A 26,195-nucleotide genomic window follows, 5' to 3' on the forward strand; every position below is an offset into this window, starting at 1 on the left:
CGCAAGTTCTTAACTCAAAGGACCGCTCAGCGGCGTTCAAGTGGGCATTAAAGCTTTTTATTTTGTACTCTCATTTTATAAACTCATGACGAGGCGCCACCTCCTCCCCATTGGCTGCGCCGTCATTTGCCCAATGAGGCACGTACTAGGCCACGCATTTAGTCCGCCAAATTGCTACGAGGCGACGTGCGCAATGACGCACGCACCAGTAAGACATTTAGTCAACCGGAACCGTAGATCCGTCTTGGCGCCGGGGAAGCGGGCTCGTCTCACATCGCGGAGGCCTGGGTTCGATTCCCACCCCAACCGAAATTTAGCTAATGTTCTTTTGCATTGCACGAATATTCTTTTCAATTTGTTTACACGGACCTCCCTGAGAGATTTGACGTCAATTCAAGTATTTTTGGCGTGGTTTTACACTTCGACGTCGGCCATTTTTGGTGCCATCATACGGTCACGCCGCCGACTACAACGCTGACGGATTCCCGCGTAATGGGGCATATAACGCTTTCGCATTAAAACTCTGATCGCGCCGTCCACCTTGCATTTCTCTTACGAACTAGTGCCTCCTTCATAACGCCACGGCAGAACTCCCTGCCCTTTGTAGCGTTGTTTGCTAACGTTCTGGTGGCGCTGTATATCGCCCGCACCCTTCCCCTATTTCTGCAACGAAAGTGTGCTCCCTGTTGAGTGTACAACTTCAGACCACGGAAAGCACATCATCTGCAGTGCTCTGCAGCCTCGGCTAGGTGGGCCCACTGACTTTCGGAGCCAGCGCTACGGCAGTGTTCGACCAATCAAATTAGTTGTGACAATAAAACACAAAACGTGCTCTAGCAAAAAAGAAATAAACGTACTTTGAGGTAGAAGAAGTCGTCTGGAGGAATGAACGTGCCACTGGCGTTGTAGAGGGTCATTCGGCGTGTCACCGGGTTAAGGGATAGATTGGCGAGCTGATCACCTCGGACGTTCACCAGATGGAGTTCCTTGAGCACCGCGGAGCCGGTGCCATTGACCAGGACGTACGTAGGGCTGCCTGATCCAGAAAGGAAGAGACATCAGCTCTACAGGGTGTTGGCGTAACACGCAAAAGGAGGTGAGCATCAGAAATGAGGCTCACCGGCCAGCAGGCTTCAGACAAGCAATATACAAGAGAAAGAGACGGACTTATTTATACTCCAGCGTTTTATCTTGTTTTGCGTCATTCGACGGCGCTGCCACGATCTATTATTTATTTACTTATTTATTTATTTATTTATTTATTTATTTATTTATTTATTTATTTATTTATTATTTTAATCGTACCCTCAAGGCAATGTGTAAGCGTGGACAGATTTGCTTCTGAAAAGTACCCGAAGTGACCGTCATGTTCGCTTTCTGTACGACTGTAAATACAGCGACCTATACTCGTGGGCAATTTTCTGTGGCAAGGATGGGAAAGTCATACGGAGGCAAAGCGCGCACAAGCGAGAGCGCTTCTGGAAGAAGTCCCATACTTTTGTCCGCGCGTGTGTAAGCTGGGGAGAAGAAAACTTGGGTTCAGGTTGAAAAGAAAGGTTGAAAGTTCAGGTTGAAAGAAAGTGTTCAGGTTGACTTATTTTGCGTTTTTTTTTCTTCCGCGTCGTACGTGGAAGCTAGCGTCTGTTCCCAGAAACCAAAAATGGTGTTACGGTGGCGCTGTCAAACGCTGCCGGACTACTTCGCGCGGTTACACTTGTGCTGAAGCTATGCCCCAGCAGGTTTACTTTCATTGCCACAGAAATTTTCCCGCGAGTATAATGCTCCACTGGCAGTTATAACTTCAGGGCAATGGCCGACAGTGCCTGGTGTCTTTCTGTTTAGGTTTGGGCCACTTTAGTAGGCTTGGAAGTCATATTTTCATGATAGGCGCATCATATGACCTTTCGCTACGTTAGTGAGTGTTCAAAGCGGCTGCATGCATTAAGGTATTTTCGTTCGCGTGGAAGAAGTCATCTTTGATAGGCGGTCATGGTCGGCTTATCAAGAAGTAATATCAAAGAAACACCATATACTTGGGTCGCCAAGAAAATAGAATAGACAAAAGCATACAGCCACATCGCGATAGTTGTACTTATGAAAGCTGGCCAGAGGCTTAGGAACCCTATACGGGGCACAGTTAGCCTTACTGTCGAAGTCTGCGGAGATTTTGGTTCTGGCTCAGAGAAGAAGGCAAATTTTTGCAGTGGAATGTGACATTACAATCAGTGGTGCCGCGCTGATTGACAAAGGCAAGTGGTTCTAAAAATAGATATTTGGGCATCCATGCAGTTGCGGCGGTACGAAATTTGAAGCCGTTAATACAATTTTCCCACTCCGACACCCCGCTGAGCACTGCAATCGTCACTGTTAAGATTAGAAAAAAAAACCGGAAAGGAGAAAAAAAGAAATAAATTAGCATGGTGACGACAGCAGGGAAACTGGTAAGGATTTTTTAACTCCTCTAATCAGTCAGGCGGTTACACGGTGAAAAAAATGTCAGACAATGTAGGAATTGAACGCGCTTACGTTCTTTGAGCGAGGACCACATCAGACACCATGTGCACGAGGAACCGTTGATTCACTTACATTAATACACTTTGGAAACATTCGTGCCTGTGCTTTGAAAACTGCGCCTGTCAGACAATTTTATCCACTTTCAGAAGGCTTTGCATGAAATAAATGAAAGATCGATAGCTAACCTATCTATAGTGGTTGCTGCAATTAAATTTTTATTATAATTTACGCACAACAAGATTCAGACTATTCAAATTGCGCTGATTTATATAGCATTCAAAAGCTCAAACTTTGCATGCGTTTGGACGAAAACTGTAGCCGCAAAATGCATCTGTACTGCCTGCGTTGTGCGCGCGCTCAGCTGAGTGCGTGCCTATAGGATGCGTTTTTCCAGATTTTTTTTCACTACGAATTCCAGTTCAGGACGTCTTTGATTAGACAGTCGCAAGAAACGGCATTTCGATGACTGTTAACAGATCGCAATCGCTACAGGAATTATCTTTCGTGTCCAGAATTCTACTCCTAGTTAGTTTCAGTTGCCGGTACGCAAGGAACCCGTATGGGCGTCGAAACCGTTGATCGTTTACCATTCACAGAGTGCGTCCGCGTCCTCAACTTGGTCGCGCTTCTTCCGCCTCAGGTCAGTGATGACCAGTGATTCGCCGCGCGCTTACCACTGAGCGGTGTCCGATGCGTGTGCCGCATACTGTCAGTGGGCCGCCGCGAGAAGCCGTGCCGAAACCCAGCCTCGCTGACGCCCGTGGCACGAACCGTGTGGCTGCCGTCGGCGCTCGAGACCCGCAGCTGCCAGCGACCGGCCGCCGGCGCCCTCACCACAACAGCCAGCGCGTTCTCCACGTCCAGGGCGACGTCCATGTCGCCACCGGGAACCAGTTCCTTGCCTGCGCGTGCCCGGCATTACCAGGATCACTTACAAACAACAACAACAACAACAACTATAGCTGTGGATTGCCTGCATACATTTTTGTGTGAACCGCTTCGATTTCTTATATTAGTGTTTACTCGGCTGCCTTTAGATTGTATATGGGGGTTGTCTACAGACAAAACTTACTAACCGATCTGTTAGAGCACCTGGAAGTTTTTTCTGGGCGGCTTTGGACATTTGACAACGCTTCGTGAGGGTTTTTTTTATGAGGCTACATAGATTATTAGATAAATGTCACTTTGAAAAACGTAACATGATTCATTTGACGTTTTCCCCGACTGCACATTGTGGAGTCGGGGAAAGCTATAGAATAACCCACGGCGGCCGCATTTCGATGGGGGCTAAATGCGAAAATATCCGTGTACTTAGATTTAGGTGCACGTTAAAGAACCCCAGGTAGTCGAAATTTCCGGAGTCCTCCACTACGGCGTGCCTCATAATCAGAAAGTGGTTCTGGCACGTAAAACCCCACAATTTAGTTTTTTAAAGCGATAGAATAACTAAATGTCGGAGCCGGCCTCGTAAAATATATTGCGACAAGGACGGGCGTTTCGACGTCCACAGAAACCCTATAGTGCCGATTGAAGCGACTAAAGGTAGGCGATAGATACAAGGGACATTTTTTGTTTCCTTCCGGACAATGTAATACAGTCTGAAACAGGGCAGCGAATTGCCGCAAAAAGTGGAGAAAGCTATAAAAAAAAGTGAAGAGTCACAGAACGAGTGGCCGTTTTCCTGATATGGCGTTCAAGAGCCTTTCAACTCTATTGTATCGCATGGCTGCTACAACAGTGCTGTGGAACATTGCTATATAAGCCGCTATTTCGCTGTACCTTGTTCGTACTTTGACCGGCCGTGGTGGCTGAGTAGCTATGACGTTCTGTTGCATAACATGACGTCACCGGCTCACTTACAGACTGTGGTGACTGTATTACGACGTGAAAGAATACATTAAAAAAATAACAAAATAAAAAGAAGCTCGTGTGTACTGTGCTTTGAGACCACGTTAAGGAATTCCAGGTTGTCTAAAGCAATACGCAGTCACCCACTGCTACGTTCCTCGTAGCTCGTGGTCGGACGCTGTGTGTATTAATTTATCTACTTCTTGTTGTTGTTTTTTTTTCAGAGAGGGCGCCGCTACCGTGTAGGACAATTAAACAAAAAAGAAAATAAACGAGAACCGCGAACACTGCTTTCATGGCGGTAGTAGAGCGCTGAGTCAGGTTACATTGAAATTGTATCTACGCGTGGCCAAGGTTCGCAACCATACATAGTCGAACCACACAGCTTCATACCATACAAACTGTCGTGGGGTGCATATGCTTACAATTTCTGGAATTTGGCGAGAAAAAAAAAGTTGGTATGCTTCAAGTTCACAGTTAGACAAAACGCGAAGAGACAAAGACGATAGAAGGAAACAGTACGAGCGCATTTATTCTCTTGTATTTGTTCCTTCGCGCTTTTCCTAACGATGAATCGACACCTCCTTGCCTAGTTTGCTATTTTACTTGATATTCTCACGGATGCTGAACAGAACTACCTGCGCTGAGGCGGAATATGGTGTGATATAGTCTAGCTGTCATGCCCAGTGTGTTGCAGTAGCGAAACTAATGGCAAAAAATGCCACTTACGCAGACTGCGAAATAAATACTGCAAGCGCTTGCGAATGAAGAGAAAGGTGGTAACCTTCTTATCTTCTTTTTTAGCTCTGGCGTTTCCTCTCTAGGCGCCCTAAGAACTACACACTAAATAACTGTCTCTCCCACTTGCAGAGTCAAGGGAAATGAGTTGTTTAGTTTAATCGAGTAACTACACACAAGCCAAGAGTCCTGGAAAAAAAATACTTACGGCAGAATTAAACAATTCTCTATGATAATCTAAGTCAATACGAAGCATTTCCGAAAGTCGATGACGCAACTGTAGATCTGTTTCTTGAGCTATTTTTGATTTTGTGTTTTAGATCAATGCCTCCTTTACTAGATGTCAGCCGTGTTGCTCGCTTTCCCATTGCGGCGGCGGTTCCCTTACTTGAATTTAATTCAGCATAAATTCCGTGAGGCGGCGCTCGTTGCCTTTTCAACTTCCGGCGGATGTGGCAGCGGCGGCTGAATGCTCCGCCGGCGCTTTATATGCGCGGACGTCTGTTAGCGAGCGTTATCGCCGGCCTCCGAGATGGCAACAGACGCCATGGTAATCTCGGAGGCCGCAGCACGTGATCTAGGTTGCAGACGTCCGCCACAAGCGGCGCTCGTTACCTTTTCGCGGATGAGAGAAAAGGGAGAGGGCCAGGAACCGAGTTTACAGACAACGCGCCTGGCATCTAGTAAAGGAGGCATTGTTTAGATGTTATGCGCCCTGCCGCCTAACTCCGAGTCGCCTTCACTGCCTTTAACCTTCTTCTTTTTCACCGACTGCCGTTGCTGTCGTTGGCACCAGAGGAGATGGTGGTAGGTTGGGGGGAGCGAGCGCACCTTTTCCTCCGCGTCGACCTCAAGGTTGACGACTTGCTCGACGTTTCCTCACTGGCCAGGGTGCATGAGACGTGTCACACCAGGCGCTCGATGGTCTCGTTGAGGAGGGCAGGAACGAGGGCCTCTCGGGGTACGACAATTCGTTGCTTCTAACGAGGCGCGCGATCGTGCCCCTGTACTTGCTGCACAGCCCAAACGAACTCGCGTCCCCCCGCCGATCTCTCGATGATCGGCACGGGCGCGGGCCGTGGCACTCTGACGACGTCGGATTGGAACCAGAGGTGATCGCAGACGCTAGACGCCGTGCCAAATTCGTCTACGACGAAGTGCTTTTGCAAGGACGCGTCTACGCCCGGCCTCTAATCGACGCAGCTTAGTCTCGGTGGACGTCCTCTTGGCACGTCGCTGTTTTTTCGGCCGCTTCTCGCTCGCGTTTTACGGTCGCGCATATTTCGTCGCCCTCGTCGCTTCGGTACGCATCGCATACATATGCCATCTCTGCGGAGTCTATGCATTCTTACGCTCCTCTTCCAATTGATGCTTTCGAGGTTCCGTTGTTGTTAAGTAGAGGCCTACGCGCAATATATTACCCGCCGTGGTTGCTCAGTGGCTATGGTGTGGGGCTGCTGAGCACGAGGTCGCGGGATCGAATCCCGGCCACGGCGGCCGCATTTCGATGGGCGCGAAATGCGAAAACACCCGTGTACTTAGATTTAGGTGCACGTTAAAGAACCCCAGGTGGTCGAAATTTCCGGAGTCCTCCACTACGGCGTGCCTCATAATCAGAAAGTGGTTTTGGCACGTAAAACCCCATAATTTATTATTTTTACGCGCAATATAGCGCACCTAGCGCAACCGAACCCCGGCTATTTGTAGCGCACGCACCCGTGCTGGCGAGTGCACCAACGAGGTGCAAAGCAAGTAGCGACGAGCGAGAGGGTGCGTGGGAGAGCGTCAGCATCGGCGACAGCAAGTGCCAATAAAGGAGACTTAATTCTCACGAGTGAAGCCGAAGGAAGCGGACGTGCGTTGTCAGGAGAGTGGGTGCTCAGCGGAACAGGAGCATCGTGCGAAAGCGATAAGATTTAAAGTGAAGCTTTCTTTGCCTATTCCTTCGACTTTCCCACTGCTGCTGCTGCTGCTGCTGCTGCTGCTGCTGCTGCTGCTGCTGCTGTGGCTGCTGCTGTCCGGCACACCGTGTTGGGGGTGGTTCAGAGCGTGTGTATACATGACAGGAGCAAGTCAGACAGGAAAGGCGACACGAGAAACTCGTTTTGACGCCACCGTGCCGAATGTGCACAGTGCTCTCTGGAGCTCCCTGGGCGTCGTCTCATTGGCCTCTTGACAGCTGTATTTGACAGCTGTATTGGAACGTGCGCAGGCCGGAAACGGAGATAAGAGAGAAAGTAGATGCGGACGAGTGAGTGCAGATTAGCGCTTTTTAGGAGAAGGTGGTCAGGGAAGTCATATGGCAAAAACCAAGCGACACGTGTTGGACATAGTGAAGGAGCGCAGATTGCGGTGACAATAGGAGGAGAATTGAAGCACTGCAGAGACAGGGTTCGGGAAGCAAATAACTAAAGGGGTTAACGAACTCGGGAAAATTTACGAAGACGCACAGAACGCAGTGTAGACAGTGCCAAAGATTGAAAGGAAGTGAAGCGACATTGAAAGGGCGCTGCTTGCAGTAAACAGAGACATTTAGACGACAGCTATAGCAATGAACTTAACAGTGACTGAGATCAACCGGAAAGTGCATCGCGATGGCACTTTCGTGCGTGACGGGATACATTTTACTGAACAGGTAGTTGCACCAGTGGGACATTAATTCGCTGCACGGGCAGCAGGTTTTTTAGACGGGCCACAGACACTCAGAAAGGTAGATTAGGCTATAAATGTAGCGGCACACCAACAAGGAGCACAGTTAGATGACAAGTGAAGAAGAGGCGTACAAAGGATAAGTATACAGACTAAGATGTGTTAAATAAACATGCAGGGTGATCGCAGGGAGGATAAATGGCTGGAAATTCAAATGCAAATGAATGACGAAGGCCATAGCATGTGCGCCTTGACTGAAACACATCTACGAGATCTGGAGCAGCCGCCTGTTATTGCGAACATTTTGTGGGAAGCGTGCAACAGAATGCCTGGGGTCTGGGCAAGGCGGAGATGTAGGCATGCTAATTAGGCGAGGTACGAAGTGGCAAAGGGCAAACGAGAAATGTAAGGATCACTTGTGGATTAGTGGCATATGGGAAGAAGAAAAGATGTGGCTGGGGAGTAGCCCACCTGTTCGCAAATTCCGTCGCCTATAGGTGGCGCGCAAGGTGACTCAATATGGCGCCCACAAAGAGTATGGGAACCCTTTAGCACACGTTCGTCCTTCACGTCAGCTCATATTTGGCTTAGCGCTTGACGACGGCTCTACCTTTTTCACAACCACGGTCGCTAAGTGATATCATGCGCCACATATCAGCGGCAGATATCAGCCGCAGAAACGCGGATACGGTGCCCCATTGAAGGGGACGAAGTGATGAGCGCCAAGCGCACTTATTTGTTTCGGCTCATGTTGTAGCGTGAAGGTCTGCAGCGCGTCCTCTGTCGCTGTGCTAGGCCTTTGCCTGCAGACGTCACATGTCCGGAAGAAGTCGCACGGGCTGGAATTTATTTATGACCGCGAAGGTTCTATCAAGGTACGTTAGCTTGTCTTCTACAGCGTAGTTGCACCCTCCGGCGGTGGTCGATCACGTCGACCTGAAAAAAATGTTCTAGTTTCTCGCGAATGCTTTGTAGCTATCAATCTAATGCAGGTATCGTGGAAAAAAAATCATACTGAAATTGGCCGCTAAGATGACTCTATCATTACGCAGAGTTTCATTTACTCGACGTAATTAGTTAGTTCACAGTGAAGTTGTAAACGTTACATAATTCCCGTCTGCTGTCAGTATACATGGCTGTCTACAGAAGGAGTATGATTACAGAAAACGGTTGTAACTCTTGTGTTATCGAAACTATCCCAAAATAAATTAAATGGCGATTAGCCGCTAAGACGACTCTAATAGTACGCCAAGTTTTATCTACTTTGGTAATTACGTAATTCACAGTGAAGTTCTAAATAATGTGTAATTCCCGTCTGCCATGCGGCGGCACTTGCACCCTTCACTACTTCGTAAAAGAAAAAGAATAAATCCCTCCACAGTCGAAATATGTATTCGTTGTCTGTGTCCTTCAATAATAATAATAATAATAATAATAATAATAATAATAATAATAATAATAATAATAATAATAATAATAATAATAATAATAATAATAATAATAATAATAATAATAATAATAATTTATACATATATGCGTAGATTGAGGTAAAACACACCACAACTTCGCTGCCCGTTCTTCTTGACAGAGTGCAAAGACTTATGATTTTTTTCTTTGTCTTTCTGCTAACCGCGGCGGCCCGCAAGGCCTACCTTTCGCGCACTACCGTTTCTCGACAAAGAGCAATTTTACTGCTCTGTGATATTCTCGAGCTCCTTTCACGTATTGAGTTGTTATGGACAGATGAAAGAGACAGAGAGAGAAAGAAGAGGGAGAGGTAGGGATGTTAGCCAAGGACATGCCTGGTTGGCTACCCTACAATATTCCGTAGAAAAATAAAAGGATGTACATCAGCAAAGAACTTTCGTTTTCTTATCTACGTGGGATCCAGAAGATGTTACTGCCGACGAAATGCGCACTGCACACTTTCATCGGTGGTGTGACCGGCTTGGCAATTCGCAACTCGACAACCCGTTCTATCTTCTATGCCGCATCTTTGGGTGAACGAGTGGAGGCTCACTTCACTTGCCACTGCTCTGTTCGTGCATCGCGGTACGCAGTACATGTGAGTGCTTTTGAATTTCATCTTGCACAAGCGATGCGTAAAAACCGATAATCCAAGCGTACTGGCCGCCGCGAAGAAAGCAAGCAAATGCGCTACTGCCACGCCGCCTGCGGTTACTCCGATACTCTTCTGAAAAAAAAAATTTCCGATGGCCGCGGGGAGGCGTGACAGTCTACAGAACTTGCCAATAGATAGGTAGTGATAGCAGAGATAAAAATAAAGAATTGGTTGATTATATCGGGAGCCGTATCATTAAGTCCGGGATATGGGGACAGGTGGTTTAGACATATATGCTGATTACAGTGGTTCCCTAGTGCAGGGTCCGTGCGATAAACAGTAGTTAACAGGAAGAATGAGTGTCATGTACAGGTAACGTGGCAATGCGGAAACAGGCAGTCATGTATTCACTACGCCTTAGTCTCATAAACTGTCTTCGAACAACTAGAGCAAATGACGATAAATGAACAGGGAAAAGATAGCCTGGGTACCGCACATAAACGTTTAGCCTTAAAATTTGGAACAGATACTAAGACAAGACACGAATCAATAGCAGTAAATTGCTCAAAAGTACTGATAAGCAAATAGCATAAATAGGAAAAAATGTAGGGAATGAAATGAAGGCCTCTCCAACAGCAGTCCAGGATTACAAGGAACTCGTAGACGTCATGCAGCAGGAGATAAGACAAGCACAGCTAAAAAATTGTTGGTGCGGAAAGAAAAAAAAAACGCTAGTTGTGGAAAACGCAAATAAAGGAAGCTATAGAAGATCGTAAGCAAGCGTATAAGGATCATCCAGAAGCCAAAAATTTGTAATTACATCAAAAAGAGGTATGCGTAGTGGCATAAACACCACGAAAAGACAAGGGTCGCGAGCGAACTAATGTAACAGAAAAGTAAATGCACAAATGAAAGTTGGGCGCACTACATTTGCCAAAAAAAGCGACAGACGCACACCTAGGGCCCTGTAACGTAAAACTATTCCAATATGTTTTTATTCCAATCTCCTGACGTCAAATTTGCGTAACCGCCGACGCAAGCATCGGGAGGGGACCAGCAGGATTGTGTGAACACACCAAACAAACACTCTCCTCAATCATAGGAGGTACCTTTTGTTTGCTTCAAAAACAAATAACATTGCCTAAACTTAGCGGCTTGTCTTATGCAATTGGCTAAGAGGCGAGGAGCACACTCAAGTGGAGAGGGACTCTATGGGGCTGAGCCACTGCACTGAAAATCGATAACCGGATAAAGATGGTGGTGCCGGCGTCTGCGGTTGGTCCGCTTTCCCTTACTTAGCCTGCGGTGGCTGGTCGAAAATCGCGGCGGCATGCAACGGAAGCTTAAGAATGACGCTAAAACGGATCCTCAGCAAAGAAGCGTTGCCAGAACGAGGTCGTAAACACGCCGAAAGTTCTCGAAAATGTTGCACGGCCACACAGAAAGCTTTATTATACGCAAATAACCCAATGCTCTCCGGCAGGGGCTAATAGCCAGTGCCTGAGTGATCGACGGCAGCCATGTTTTATTCCTTTCGGAACGGGGCAGCCTGCAGCTATTCAGAAGAAAGTTAAGTTTTGCTCGGCATATTATTGCATCTTTAACGCGTACACGTCATTTTGACGCGGTGAGTTTTCGCGGTTTTGTAACGTCGCTTGACAGGCAGGTGAAGTGGGTGCAGCCCGAAAACTGTTGACCAATAGCCGAGGGCTAATGGGGAAAACGCGTCGAATCAGAAATAACTATTTTTCTTTTGTTCGGTCCAATCATGCATAATCAGTGTGTACACGTCATATCAGATGGGGAGCTATCGCGGTAGTCGTGACGTCGCATGACAGACAGGCGAAGTAGGGGCGGTCCAAAAATGTTTTGGCCAATCGCGGAGGGCTGATTGCAGAATAGGAATAGAAATGTTTGGAATTGCTTTACGTTATAGCGCCCCTAGAAAGATTCTGGAACCGCATAAGACGCTTCGGAGCTCAAAATGAAAATTCGCAAACGGCTATAGGCGATGAAGACGGTAACATCTTCGAAGGAGACGACGTGTTGCGGTACATCAGAGATGTTATTTGAAATAACGTCGGCAAGGAAGAGAGCATAGTCCAGACTCAAGAGGATCCAGCTAGAGAAAAGCCTGGGAGATAAACATTTAGCGTAGAAAGCTTTTATTGGTAAAAGCTGAAGGAATTGTCTTTAATAACGTTACCACAGGATCCTATGAAATACCAATACAGCTAATCAAACAGCTGGTCCAAAGAATAAGGCACTGATGACTAATGCCACGGAGCAAGTGATTAAAACGAAGGAAATTCCGCTGGGGTGGCGTCAAAGTAGAATGAACTTTAACTATAAAGGCAAAGGTAATAAGGATAAGAAGAGCTCGTATAGGCCAGTTACAGCTATTTAGGTGATATACAGAACGGCATTGCAAGCCATAAAATTCGACCTCGCGAAGTGGGTGGAGCAAATTTATATAATCAGGGACCTACAGAAAAGGTCCAGACCAGTGAGATGCTTATAGAATAATAGCTTTACACTGACGCAGTGCATAGAGATTTCAATAGCTCAAAATAGACCTTTATAGATAGCATTTCAAGATAATTAAGGAATTTACGACAACGTAGACAAGGAGTTGCCATGGGATATTATGAAGCATGAGGGCATAGACAACAACTTCGTGGACGTGTTCAGGAAGAACCGAGTACAAATCGTATGGCAAGGCGAGAAATACAATGAAGTTGCGGAAATTCACCTAGGACTTAAACAATGGTGTCCTCTGCATACACGGCTGTTCACGCTTTAAGTTAAGGGCATAGAAAGACAGCTAGAAAGTAGTGACTGAGGTTTTCATCTATCTTACCCGTAATGGGCAAAAGATGCAACAGAAAGTCCCTCGGATTATGTGTGCGGACGACATATTGCCACTAGTGGACAATGCAATGGATTTACAGAGGCTTGCAAGTATAAGTGGCAACGCAGCGACGATGGGATGTCAATAAACATAGCCATAAGCAAACTCTGCGACCTGTAGCGGCCTCGCTTTTGACCTTGGCTCTGACTTGGAAAGAAATGCCTCGCAAAAATAAAAAAAGCAGTACAATGAGATTAGCAGTTACGTTAGGGGGGCTAGAGGCGTTATTTTGACACTTGTCAGTTCAGAAGACATGACTTGTCGCTGAGGTCCAAATGTTTATTTATATGAATTGAATTCTGGGTTGTTACCTGCCAAAACCACGATTTGATTATGAGACACGCCGTAGATTATGAGACACGGTGGATTGATTTTGACCACCTGGAGATCTTTAGCGTGCCCTCATTGCACGGTACACGGGCGTTTTTGCATTTCGCCTCCATTGAAATGCGGCCGCCGAGGCCGGGATTTGATCTCGTGACCTCGTGCTTAGCACCGCAACACCACAGCCGCTAAGCCACCACTGCGGGTTAAGTGGTTATTTACAGTGTGAAGTAAACTTTATGTATTTGTTCGTATTTGTGTTCGCATTACTCTATTTTTACTATAAACAAAAGAAAAAAATAGACAGCGCCGTAGGAGAATCGCTCAATTGTATTATGCGATTACCAGCTTTAGAAAGTGTTTTTTCGTTTTAACACTTGCAGGCTTGTCAGTGTTGACACTGTTTCGACAGGCCTACACATGAAACCAAAAAATTTCCTCAAATGAGATGTTTTCAAACCGAGATCAACCGTCTGCGAACAAGACATTACGGGGTCATAGAAAGTAGGAGATTGGAGTGTTCAGTTGCGGACGGACAAGTAACGCTTCCGCTTGCAGCAACACTTCGACATGTTGACTTGTTCTCGCGAAAGCATTTTCAAAGTATTATGATTGAGTTTGCGATCGTCTACCAGATTGCGTGGAACGCTAAAGTCCAGTGTCCAGTAACGATCGCTCCAGTATCCTAACGCTCAAGAAAATGGATTTGTTGGTAAGCTTGAAGTAAATTTTATCCAGAAGAGAAAACAGTCGAACCGGCGTGGCATATACCTTGAGGATCGCTGAGAACAAGGTTCGGACGATCTCCAGAAACCGAGACCATGAGTTCGCGGAGCGTGCTGTCGACGTTCATTTCCAGCAGTTGAGTGTCCTCTGAATGCGCGTCCACTGAGACCAGGCTGACTTTGTTGGGCTGCATTGATGCTTTCACGAAACTGATAACCTAAGAAAAGAAGAAAACAGGCATTTCACTGTTAGGTTTGTGCACTGTAAGTTGTTGGGCCAAAGGCTTATTGAAACGCAGTTACGACGGCACGGGCCCTAAATCGAAGTGTAAGCTTCCTTTCCATCGGTACGTCAGAAGCTGAACGCTAAATGTCTTTTGTGCTGCGCACTTTCTTCTTTGATGCGCTCTCACAATACTCTGTAGCCGAAATCAATAAATAAAAGCGCCAAACATGTTTGCTGTAGGTGAAATAGTAAAGGGTCTAGCATTTGTTTTCCCGCTTATGTGACCTTCTGTACTAAATTGATTCAGCATGTATTGATATTTTTTTATTTGTAAATACATTGATAATGGCGACTGCAGTGTTATCTTTTAGGGTGGCCCGTTCTGTTATATCAAACTACTATTTTCTAATTGCCTATGGCACATAACACCGCTAAATTTCTGCTTATATATTGCGGCTAATACAGCCATTTCTTGCATGATCAACACTGTTAACGTAGCGCATTAACAAATTTTCACTAGCGAACTTTTAATGTTTAACTCAGGCCACGTTCTGCAACAGCGGAAATGAAGCAGTGTAATAACTAAATTTTCTCAGCAGTAATTTCGAGTTAGCATCAGTTTCGGAGACCGTCGTCCCTCTAACCTGCTGAAAATTGATTGGCGTTGCAGTTAATTTCATGTTTAACTGCGCAAATGCAGTATTTGCGAGGCTAATAGATGAAATGTTGATGTATTAAGTAAGTCATATTGGGAACGAACATCTCAAAACAAGTATTAATCGCGTTATTTCTGCTGAGAAGATATCATATCACTACTGCTCGAATTGAACTTCGCAATCGCAACATACACCTAAAGCGCATAATTAAAAAGTAAGCTAGGAGAACGCTATCAGTTACGCGCCTGAACAGTGCAATTTGCAGTGAAAGCAACGTCAGCGTCTTTAAGTTCTCCTAATGAAGAAACCAAGGGGCATGGTATGCTACAAGGTATTCTAAGAAAAGTATGTAAATAAAGACATATGGCATAACAAGAAGGGAACAAAAGAGAGATAGATTAACCTTCTTGTTGGCTAATCTGCATCAGAGGAAGAGGGGAAAGGGTATAAAATATGATGAGAAAAGAAGTTATGAAAAGGATCTGTCCACACAAACGATGAGAAAGACAATTGACAATGACTGTTGTTTTTCGTTCCGTACCGAGGCTTAAAACCCACGCACATACACTAGCGTAGGGTAATTTTATTCACATGTTGAATTTTGTTCTTTTCGAATCAATTTTAACAATTCTCGTGCGGCTGCGTTGTTCCGCCATATGTTCGTGCTGATCTCAGGAAGACTTGGGGATCAGCTGCATGTTAATCGCGATGAACGCATGCCTAAATACTAAAAAGATTATCTAATTAAGGTTTTTTAATTATTACACTTAGTTGGCATGTTGCCATTGCAGGATTGAAGCCTCGTCGTACTGTAGTCAGATCTGTTCATAAGATATACTGTACTAATCCTTTCTTAAAGATGAGTTGTTTCTTCACCCATCCTACATTTCACCTCGCATCGATCACCAAATGAAGGGAAGGCTACCACCATGCAACTCCAACTCTTACTTTCAACCATTTATACCAGGCAATGCCGAAGACTGGAACCACATTCCCGCCTCCATCGCTGCCATCTGTGACACCACTAATTTCGAGAAGACTGTCAGCCTCTACATATGTACTGGCCACTCCTCTCTGTAATGCCCTCGGGCCTTGAGAGCGAGTGAGTGAGTGAGTGAGTGAGTGAGTGAGTGAGTGAGTGAGTGAGTGAGTGAGTGAGTATGCAGTTTGCAGTTGTTATGCAGTTTTACCTTGCATAACACAAATTTTAGAGAAACATATGCTGCTCACTATGAATAGCTTCCTTTATACTAACAACATGTTATCACCGCAGCAATACGACTTTATAAAAAGCAAAGGCACTAAGGCACTTTTGGATCATTTCTCCGATTTCCTGAATTTCTGTTTCGAAACTAACCAGGTAGCGTGTGCATTGTTTCTTGATGTAAGAAAGGCATTTGGCAGTGACTGCCATGACTTGTTAACGAAGCTTTCGATGATGGGATTCCGTGGTTTGTTTCTGTCACTTCTGCATTATATTCTCCGGGATCAGTTTCAGTACGTCTCAGTTCAAAGATTTCACAGCAGCCTTTTGCCAATCAAAGCCGGTGTTCCACAAGGTTCAGTATTAAGGCATCTTTTATTTAACATTTACGTTAAGGATCTGTCTAATGCAGTCCGTTTTAAAATATTTCAGTATGCAGACGATACAGTGTTAGTTTCTCGTGCAAATCAATACTCTGATGCAGCTTCTGATTTACAAGAAGCCGCAACGAAGGCAATGGACTGGTTCGTAACAAATTTAATTGACATTAACGGATTAAAAACGCTAGTTGCCTGCTTTCGAAGTCCTTTAAAGAGAGTACACTTCACTAGGGAAGTAATATTACATAATTCACATTACGATCCATGTTATTGTGATCCTATCGACTACACATCATCTGTAAAATATGTCGGTTTGCGTTTTGACAGCGATCTTTCATGGAATTTGCATGTTTCTTATGTCTGTCAGAGGATTCGCTCAGTGCTTTGCTTACTCTATAAAATCCGTCACCTCATGCCGAAATCTGTCAGGAAAACCACAGCGCATGCGCTGTGCTATAGTGTTGTCTGATACGGAATTACTGCCTACGGACACTGCGCTCTTCTTTGGCAAAAAAGAATTAACGCATTAATGCGTTCCCTTTTAAAAGTTACAGGTTATAACTTGTGTCTTGAAGGCAACACCGACATGTTTAAGGTATTATCAGTGCCACATTTTTCTTCGGTTTCACTGCGTACAATAGCCCTGAGACATTTCTGGGACCTTATTTAACTCCCGTAGCCTTAAACCAAAATGGCGTTATCAAATACCTCGTTGTGCAACAAAAAGAATGCGCGAATACTATGTTCCTGGGTTGTTTAATTATTTACCTTGTAACGTGCTGCAGTCCACATCAAAATACAAGCTCAAGAAAGCACTAAAACGTGCGGATTTGAACGGTTACAATATATAAAGGCGTAGACGTCACTTACCTCCTCCTGTGTTACGCCTGTATAGCGGCTTTGGTCAAAAATGTGACGAGACAGTTTGTTTCTGCAAAGGTTTTCATTGGAGCATTTCCTTTTTTTGAACTCATCCTGTTGTTTATAATCATGTACTCATTTTTACTGTGCCATGCAAACTAATCGTGTGGCATAGTGATAATTGTACGCGCCAGATGTGCTTCTCAAACCTGTATATGTGCATATACGTACATGTATTATAAATACGCATAATGAGTGTATCAGTGTATGTATACGCATTTATCGCTTCCCTGTATTTCTTTTTTTCTTTTTTTTTGATATTGCAACACTTTGTATGCTGCCTGTCACGCTCTGCCAGTCAAGCCTAAAGTGGCTTTGGCAGGCCTGATGAATGTATTAAGTTTTATAGAAATAATAGAGTTTTTTATTATTTAAAAAAGTAAGTAAGTAAGTAAGTGATTAAGTAAGTAAAGTAAGAGAATTAGTAAGTAAGCAAGTAAGTAAGGTAAATGAATGAGTAAGTGAGTGAGTGAGTGAGTGAGTGAGTGAGTGAGTGAGTGAGTGAGTGAGTGAGTGAGTGAGTGAGTGAGTGAGTGAGTGAGCGAGCAAGTAAGTAAGTAAGTAAGTAAGTAAGTAAGTGAGTAAGTGAGTAAGTAAGTAAGTGAGTAAGTAAGTAAGTAAGCAAGCAAGTAAGTAGGTAAAGTAAGTCAGTAAGTAATTATGTAAGCAAAGTAAGGAAAGTAAGTAAGTAAAATAAGTAAATTAGTAAGTTAGTAAGTAAGTGAGTGAGTGAGTGAGTGAGTGAGTGAGTGAGGGAGTGAATGAGGTAAGTAAAGTAAGTAAGTAAGTAGAGTGAGTAAATAAATAATAAATAAATAAATAAATATATAAATAAATAAACAAATAAATAAATATTAAGAGAAAAAATCCGAAACTAAGACAACTTTCGAAATATCCGCTCCCAAGTCTGCCATAAAGGCACTGGCCTAACAGTTAATTTTGTCCCTAAGTGCGCGAGGGGAGGGAAGGAAGGAGGAGGAGGGGTGCAGTAGGGCGAGCTTTCGGAGAATAATAAGTTGAATGCCAATGCACTTCGCGACACGTTTTAGTAACGGATATATCACAACACGTGGTAGAATTAGGATTTAGTCTAAGCATATATGACAGCCCTATTATGCAAGGATTAAATTTGCCAATTGCGACATGTCCTCTAAAGCGAATATTTCAAAAGTTAAATAGGAAAAGTTCTCTAATTAGGTGTGCGAAAGCTGCAATTTGTCGCGCAAGTTCTACGGGCGTCTTCAGGTATTCAACAGGAAGTCGTCAAACTGCAGTATATGCCGAATTAGCTAATAAAAAATAATCTGTTAGAAAGAAGAATAGCACTGCAGATGCAACACACGCGATAAATGTATAGATAAGTTTGGGTCTACGCCGCTGGAAGCTATTGGCTCTAAAGATGGCTGCGTGTTCGTACTTAAACGTGGAAAAGCTGAAGTACGAAAAACGGTGAGTTCAGTACTTCGGCAAAGAACAAAAGCATATACAAGAGTTATAAGTCGGGGTGGGCGAATATTCTAAGGCTCGAATATGAATGGAATATCGTGCACTAAGTGTTCGTATTAGTATACGAAAAGGAAATATTCGGCATTTTTGAATATTGAAACTAACCAAACACTTCGTAACAAGGACTGATGAAGTATTCTTACTGTTCTCCGTCTGCTAAACAAAGTATCGCCAATTATCAGAAGTGCGACTATGACAAACGTTTTCGAAGCAATGCCTAAAAAAAAAATTCGGTGATGCAAGCTTTTTTTTTTCGGTTTGGCGGTGGAAGCCAACGTGATAAACTAATTTCTGCTTATAGCCTATCCTTTAGCGTTTTTTTTTGCAGCCTAGTTAACTAGCAATTTCATCTTGTACACTACAACCACTGATGTTTTCCTAGCCACGGGGCATTTTTCTTGTGGTTACTCACTCAACAGGGGCGTAGCCTGGGGAGGGGGGAGGGGTCTTATGGGGCTTCAGCCCCCTACCTCGAAATTTTTTCGTGCTTTCATGCGCTGCCGACCAAAACAACTCCCGACGCTGGAAATCATGCTTGATTTTCTCTAGAATGTCCTTTTCCCGCTCGAAAAGACATTTTAGCGCGAACATTGCGAAATCGGGCTGGATATCGCGCCAGCGCCCATGCATCGGTAGTCAGATATCGTAACACAAGGTGCTCCACCGAGCACAAAATTTCAAGGGCGTTTTGATGGCAAGCGGGCTCGTCCCGGCATCTCGTGGAGGCCGCGTAATCTGCGGAGCGCTTGGATTTCAATTCTGAAACTTTATGGGTATAAAGTTCTCATAACCTTTCGATGCGAAAGGTGCATTGATATTTCCAAAGTCGTGCTTTAGATTTTCAATTCCGGAACTTTGTAGGTTTAGTGCTGTTATAAACGTTTGACACCAAAAGTGCATTGACTTTTCTAAAGTCGTACATCGGACCATACGAAGAGACAAGCCAAATCTACACACTATCAGACAAGTTCACAAAGCACGCAGCGAGGTCAGATGAGACGAAGCGTTGTGGTGGTTCATTTGTGCCGTCACGTCACAGAAAAGCATATCAACTTTTTTTTTTCACCTGCGCCAAAGCATCCATGTCAAGACACTAAAGCCAGCAAAGGTAACTAAGTTCTTATTTATTTTTCTACTTGGACTTTTATTCGCGAGGACACATTGAGCCTCTTTTTCTTTTTTTGTTCTCGCTACCCGCGGGCTGCCGATCCAGCCAGAGCGCATGCGTTTTTCTCGTGCTGCATCGGCAACCGCGCGGCGCACTTGGATGCGCGTTCGTTTTTCTCTGGCCGACTGCATTTTCGCCTGGCAGAGTTTTGGACGCTTTCTGGCTAGAAGACGAAGAAAAGAAACAATGCATAGTCGCTCGCCGCCAGCACTGCGGGGACTCGACGGATTGCAACGCGTTCGCTTGAGCGCAACCTCTCCGGACAGTCTTGCCTCACCGGTGTAGGATACCGAGCAGTATGCGTATGGATCTCTGTGGACCAAGCGTCTCACGTTTTCTTCGGCCACACTAGGTGCCCAAAGTAGGCATTCGATTTTAGCCAACATGCTTTCGTTTGCTTTATTTCATTTGGGCGTCCCCCGCCCGACAAAAGAGAAAAATAAGACACCGTTTCGGCGCAGTGAATTGTCGCATATGTTGAAAGTTCGATTTTGTTACCTCTGTTGCGGAAAGTAATGGGCCACGGGATGCTTCAGTTGCCGGATACTCTTAATATATTATTGCGATAGCAGCTATATGGAGACTCCAGGCGCATTCCAGCCGTCGCCGTCACCCTCATGTTCTGTATATATAAAGTCCAAGGGCGATAACATCGTGATCGCGCGCCGCATGCTGTATGTGCGAGTAAAAGCGTAAGGGGAGGGGGGGCATGGGGGAGCCGATGATGGTGGCTCAGTGTTGTGTGCGCGAGCGAGAAAAGCGGGGAGGACGCGCGCCGCCTTCCGTCACGCGCGATACATCGGGGGAGTGGAGCGAGGGGGGGGGGGGGCTGTGATCTGTGAATCTGTGGTTACGCAACATGTTTATTCGCCTTGTTTGACGCATCATATATAGCCACTTTTTCTTAGATACGTAGATTTATTGGAGACTTACACGTATATTTAAACATGTTGTTGCGATGTTTTGTGTATATGCGCAGAGAACTTTGTTTCCAGTGACACTTTCTCGCCCTTTATCAAGCTGTGTCTTCACATTAGTATATTCCATTGTAACTTCCCATTTCTAATGTACGAAGGCGAGTCAAATGAAAGTGAGCCGACCCGCCCTGCGCAATAATAATTCGGTCCATTATTTGCGAGGCATGCGCATAGCACATAGGCATCTCATTTACAAAAGTGGCATGCAGGGCTGAGGATAAATGTTCTTTACTGCTCTCATACACTGGGTTGAACACGGTTGCGTGACATAATGGACAGTCCAAAAGTTTAACAGTGTGGTGCGGTGAGGTTTTTGACAGATGAAGATGTTTCCCAAAAAGAAATAAGTCGCCGTATGGCTGCCGTGTGCGTTGAACATTGCATTTAATTGGCCACTCTGAAGCGTTGGTGCAAACGGTTCGAAGAAGGACGTGGAAGTTGCAAAGACGATCCATGGCCATCCTAAGCCACAGTGAAATCACCCCCAACACAACTGCAAAGGCTGATTAGACAAGAACGGAGGATAAACATCGATTAATTGACAGGGCGTGTAAACATCAGTCACAGTTCGGATCACACCATAATTCATGAAATCTCGGTTATCGGCACTTGTGTGCGCAATAGATGCCCAAGATTTTGAACGATCGCCAGAAGACGGAGAAGTTCGATGCTGCCTTGACTCATCTAATCCGGTATCACGGTGAGGGTGGGGAATTTTTGTCTGCAATTGTGACCGAGGACGAATCATGGTGCCGCTACTACTCGCCTGAAACACTACGGCAAAGCTTACAGTGGAAACATTTGAATTCACCACCCCCAAGGAAAGCAAAGGCCGTCATTTCTGCCGGAAAGGTGTTGTTGACTTTTTTTTCGATCGTCAGGGGCCATTATGGATCGAATTTGCTAAACCTGTAGAGACTATCAATCGTTTCCGATATTGTGACGCGTCGGATTTGCTGCGTGTCACAATCAAGAATAAACGACGTGGAGAATTGAGCAATGTGATCATCTTGCTCCATGACATTGCCCGTACCCACATCGCTGATGTGGTTAATACAAAACTGGCAAAGTTCAAGTGGGAAACATTGCAACATTCGCCATACAGCCAAGACCTGCCACCTTGCGACTTCCACATTTAGGTACATTTGAAAAAACTGCTCAAGGGAACCAGATTCGTGTCGGACGATGACGTAGGGTCAGTTACAGATTTTTGAAGCAGCAACCCAAGGAGTTTTATTAGACGGGAATTACTCGACTCGTTAGTCAGTGGGACAAATGTCTAAATGCTCTTGGAGACTACTTTTAAATAATGTACCCCTTTTGTTATATATTCGCATTGGCTCACTTTCATTTGACTCGCCCTCGTATATTTTGCAGAACTCCTGCTTCCTATATGTGCTCTCTGTTGCGACAATAATTTCACGACAGGTGACAGCTGCGGCTGCGCAATACATTCTAACAAAGGACAGCATCATTTAGATTTTTCCCTGGTCATTGCATGTGTACAAAAATGTAAACACAGTTCTTGAATGACAGAGAGAGAGAAAGATGCAAATGAGAGAAAGGCCGGGAGGCTAACAAATTTTCATTAAAATGTTTGTCCTCAACTTGTACATTTCGCGGCCTTTACATTTCCATATCAGCGGCATGCACTGCTTTGCTGGTTTCAAACTGATATAGTTTGAAACCAGCATGAAACCAGTAAACCAGTATCTCCTGTGTCCGGTTCAAAGTTCTGATGAATCCTAGATGGCCAGAGGTCACATCGTCGTGCATGGCTCTCAGTATGTCCGCGTCGGATGTGTCGGATCAGTTTGCTTCACCTATGAAATATACAGAAAACCTGCAAGCATTGATATCAGTTATTTCGGGCACAATTTTGAGACAGAAGAGTGTATTCTTTTATGAAAAAATACATACTTAACTAGTCTTGAATTCGTTTGCAGCATCTCTGGCGATGGTAACGCAGTTATTATTAATGTTTAATGTATTTGATCCCTGGACTGTTTCTATAAGGAGGAGGCCGAGCTGCAAAGTGAGCCCCCCCGGAACGAAATTCCTTGCTACGCCACTGGCACACAAGTATTTCATTCCACGCATAATTCGCACACATATAGAAACATACTAAGTCTTCAAAACATTAAATGGTAGTGTAAACAAGACAAAAGTAGAGCTGCGAAGTAGCAATTAAACATATTGTTACAGTTAATGTTAAACCGGCTTTATTCAAGGGACGAGATTGATGTTAAAGTCAAGATGGCGTCCTGAGGCAGCACCAGCTCACGTCTTCTTCCTCTTCTCCTCGCCCGGCTCATGCCGTAGCAATCCCCGGTTGCCAGACGAAGCCCGCTGGGCAAGTCCAAATCACTCGGAAAGCGTAGGGTGAAACCGCTTAAGACGGGCAACATGTACTAACTGGGTCCGGCTAGACCGACGACCAGCCGACGTCAAGCGTGCCACCACGTACGTCAAGTCACTCAAGCGATCTACAATGACGAATGGGCCCGTGTACTGGGGTAAAAACTTTTCGCATAGGCCACGTTTACGTTGCGGAGTTCACAACCACACAAAGTCTCCTTTGGCGTACGAGACAGACTGGTGTCGGCTGTCATAGCGCTCTTTCGATCGGTGTTGCGATGCCACAGTACGAAGACGAGCGATACGCCTGGCTTCTTCGGCAAGAAAAAGCGTCTTGGCAACAGAGTACTCGCAGTGAAAGTCAAACGGTAGTATAGCGTCAATGCAGCTTAGCGGTGAACGCGCGTAGAGGAGATAAAAAGGACTGTAATCGGTCGTCTCATGCTTTGCAGTATTATAAGCATAGGTGATGAAGGGGAGTACGTCGTCCCAGTCCTTGTGATCGGAAGGTACGTACATGGCCAGCATGTTAGTTAACGTTCTGTTCGTACGTTCTATAAGCCCATTTGTCTGAGGGTATAAGGCGTTGAATGACGGAACTGCGAACTGCAGAGACGAAGCAGTTCTTCAACGGCGTCCGCAACGAACTGACGACCGCGATCGCTTATGATCACAAGGGGGGGACCATGTCGAAGAATAATGAATCGAAGCAAAAACGTTGCAAGGGATGCAGCTGTTGAAGATGGTACGGCCGCCGTTTCCGCGTAACGGGTCAGATGGTCGACACATACGATCACCCATCGGTTGTTGTTAGATGATCGGGGAAATGGGCCCAGAAGATCGATACCCACTTGTTGAAATGGCAGGCGAGGCGGCGGCAGAGGTTGGAGAAGACCTGGCGGAGCGGTCGTAGGGCTCTTGTAGCCTTGACATTGTTCGCAACTGGCGACGAAGTGCTTGACTGTGTCCCGCATTCTGGGCCAGTAAAAACGCTCCTGTGTCCGGTTCAAAGTTCTGATGAATCCTAGATGGCCAGAGATCACATCGTCGTGCATGGCTCTCAGTATGTCCGTTCGCAGACTCTGCGGCACCACCAGAAGGAAGCGTGAGCCTTTAGCCAAATAATTGGTCTTGTAAAGCAGGCCGTCACGGACACAAAATCGACCGGTGGCTACAGGACGCGATGCGGCTACAAACAGAGGTTCCAAACTAATGTCATTTTCCTGCTCTGCTTTGAAAGTCATCGAGTCTGGGAATGTAGAAGAAATGGGAGCAAAACAGTCATTAAAATTGTCTTCGTCACACTCCGTCGTCGTCAGAGAAAGGCGGGAGAGACAGTCCGCATCTGCGTGGCGACGCCCGGACTTGTAGGAAATAACGAAGTCGTACTCCTGCAGTCGAAGAGCCCAACGTGCCAGTCGTTCACTAGGGTCACGGAGATTCACCAACCAGCACAACGCGTGGTGGTCAGTAATGATAGTGAACGGGCGTCCGTAGATATAGGGCCGAAATTTGTGGACAGCGAAAACAGCTGCCAAGCATTCTTGCTCGGTCACAGTGTAATTGCGTTCCGCCTTAGTCAAAGAGCGACTAGCATAAGCTACAACGTGTTCAGCTCCTTGATGACGTTGTACAAGTACGGCACCGATGGCGATACCACTGGCATCAGCGTGCACTTCCGCAGGTGCGGATGCATCGAAGTGACGCAATATGGGCCCTGACGTTAGTAGAAATTTTAGCTGACGGAACGCGTCGTCGCAAGCTGATGTCCAGATGAAACGGACGGTTTTTTGGAGAAGACATGTTAGGGGATACACCACGTCGGCAAATCTTGGAACGAAGCGACGAAAATACGAGCACAGGCCCAAGAAACTCCTCAACTCCCGCACTGACTTCGGTGCTTCGAAGGAGCTGACTGCCTCAATCTTCCGTGGATCTGGCCTCACACCGTTTTCGTCGACCAGATGCCCAAGTACTACGGTCTCGGTTTCTCCGAAACGACATTTGTTGGAATTTAGGATCAAGCCGGCTTGTTTGACACAATCCAGAACAAGATTGAGACGGCTGTTATGCTCACTCAATGTGCTGCCAAAAATCACCACATCATCGAGGTAGCACAAACAAATTTCCCATTTAAGTCCTGGGAGGATAGTATCCATGAATCGTTCGAATGTTGCTGACGTGTTACAAAGGCCGAAAGGCATAACGTTAAATTCATAAAGACCGTCTGGTGTCACGAAGGCCGTTTTATCCTTATCGTCTGGGTGCATGGGTATCTGCCAATACCCTGATCGCAAATCCAGTGATGAAAAGTAGGCAGCGGAATGTAGACAATCGATCACATCATCAATTCTAGGAAGGGGATACACATCCTTTTTGGTGATCGCATTCATTTTCCTGTAATCAACGCAAAACCGCCACGATCCATCCTTCTTCTTTACTAAGATTACTGGTGCTGTCCACGGACTAGAAGGCTCTTGAACAACATTTTTCCGCAGCATGTCTTTCACCTGTTCAGCAATAACTGTCCTCTCTGTTCAAGAAACGCGGTAAGGCTTTTGCCGAATGGGGTGCGCAGATCCAGTGTCAATTCTGTGGCGAGCACGAGAACGCGGGAGTGAAGCCTGCTTGTCGCCTTGTGTGAAATCGAACACAGAAAGATGTGCCCACAAAACTTGTGCGAGAGCGCGGCGCTCATGTGAGGGCAGTGCCTTGTTGATCATTCGTAGTATCTGCTCTTCAGAAAAGCTTTGTTGGGGGTCGCTATTATGTTACTGCTCCTCCTCGCTTAGAACTGTAATGGAGCTGTATAAGTAATCTCGTCAAATTCAGCGAGCTTCATATCACGCGGGAGAACGGCAGGGACACAAGAACAATTGAAAGTCTGCAAATTTGAGGCGCCATTCACTACTCTCACGACAGAGCGTGGTACAAGTACATCTTTCTTTGCGCAGCTCGACGTAAGTGGCTCGACTTGGGCGTCAAACGATGAAAGGTCGGCAGCAGCGAAATTGACAGGGATACGTGA

At 45.6% G+C, this 26,195-nt stretch overlaps 1 protein-coding gene across 1 annotated transcript in view; it reads right to left on the reverse strand.

Annotated features, from left to right (window-relative positions):
- The window catches only part of LOC142568338 (hemicentin-2-like), a 125,517-nt gene that overhangs the window by 90,226 nt on the left and 9,096 nt on the right, over nt 1–26,195 (reverse strand). The window contains exons 2-4 of the mRNA XM_075678344.1: nt 13,818–13,989; nt 3,189–3,416; nt 858–1,036 (exon numbers count right to left, since the gene is read on the reverse strand). Coding sequence (XP_075534459.1) covers nt 858–1,036; nt 3,189–3,416; nt 13,818–13,965 — 555 coding nt within the window. The 5' untranslated portion in view covers nt 13,966–13,989. The remainder of the gene's footprint in view (nt 1–857; nt 1,037–3,188; nt 3,417–13,817; nt 13,990–26,195) is intronic.

Source organism: Dermacentor variabilis, unplaced genomic scaffold (genome assembly GCF_050947875.1).
Source record: "Dermacentor variabilis isolate Ectoservices unplaced genomic scaffold, ASM5094787v1 scaffold_18, whole genome shotgun sequence".
NCBI lineage: Eukaryota > Metazoa > Arthropoda > Arachnida > Ixodida > Ixodidae > Dermacentor > Dermacentor variabilis.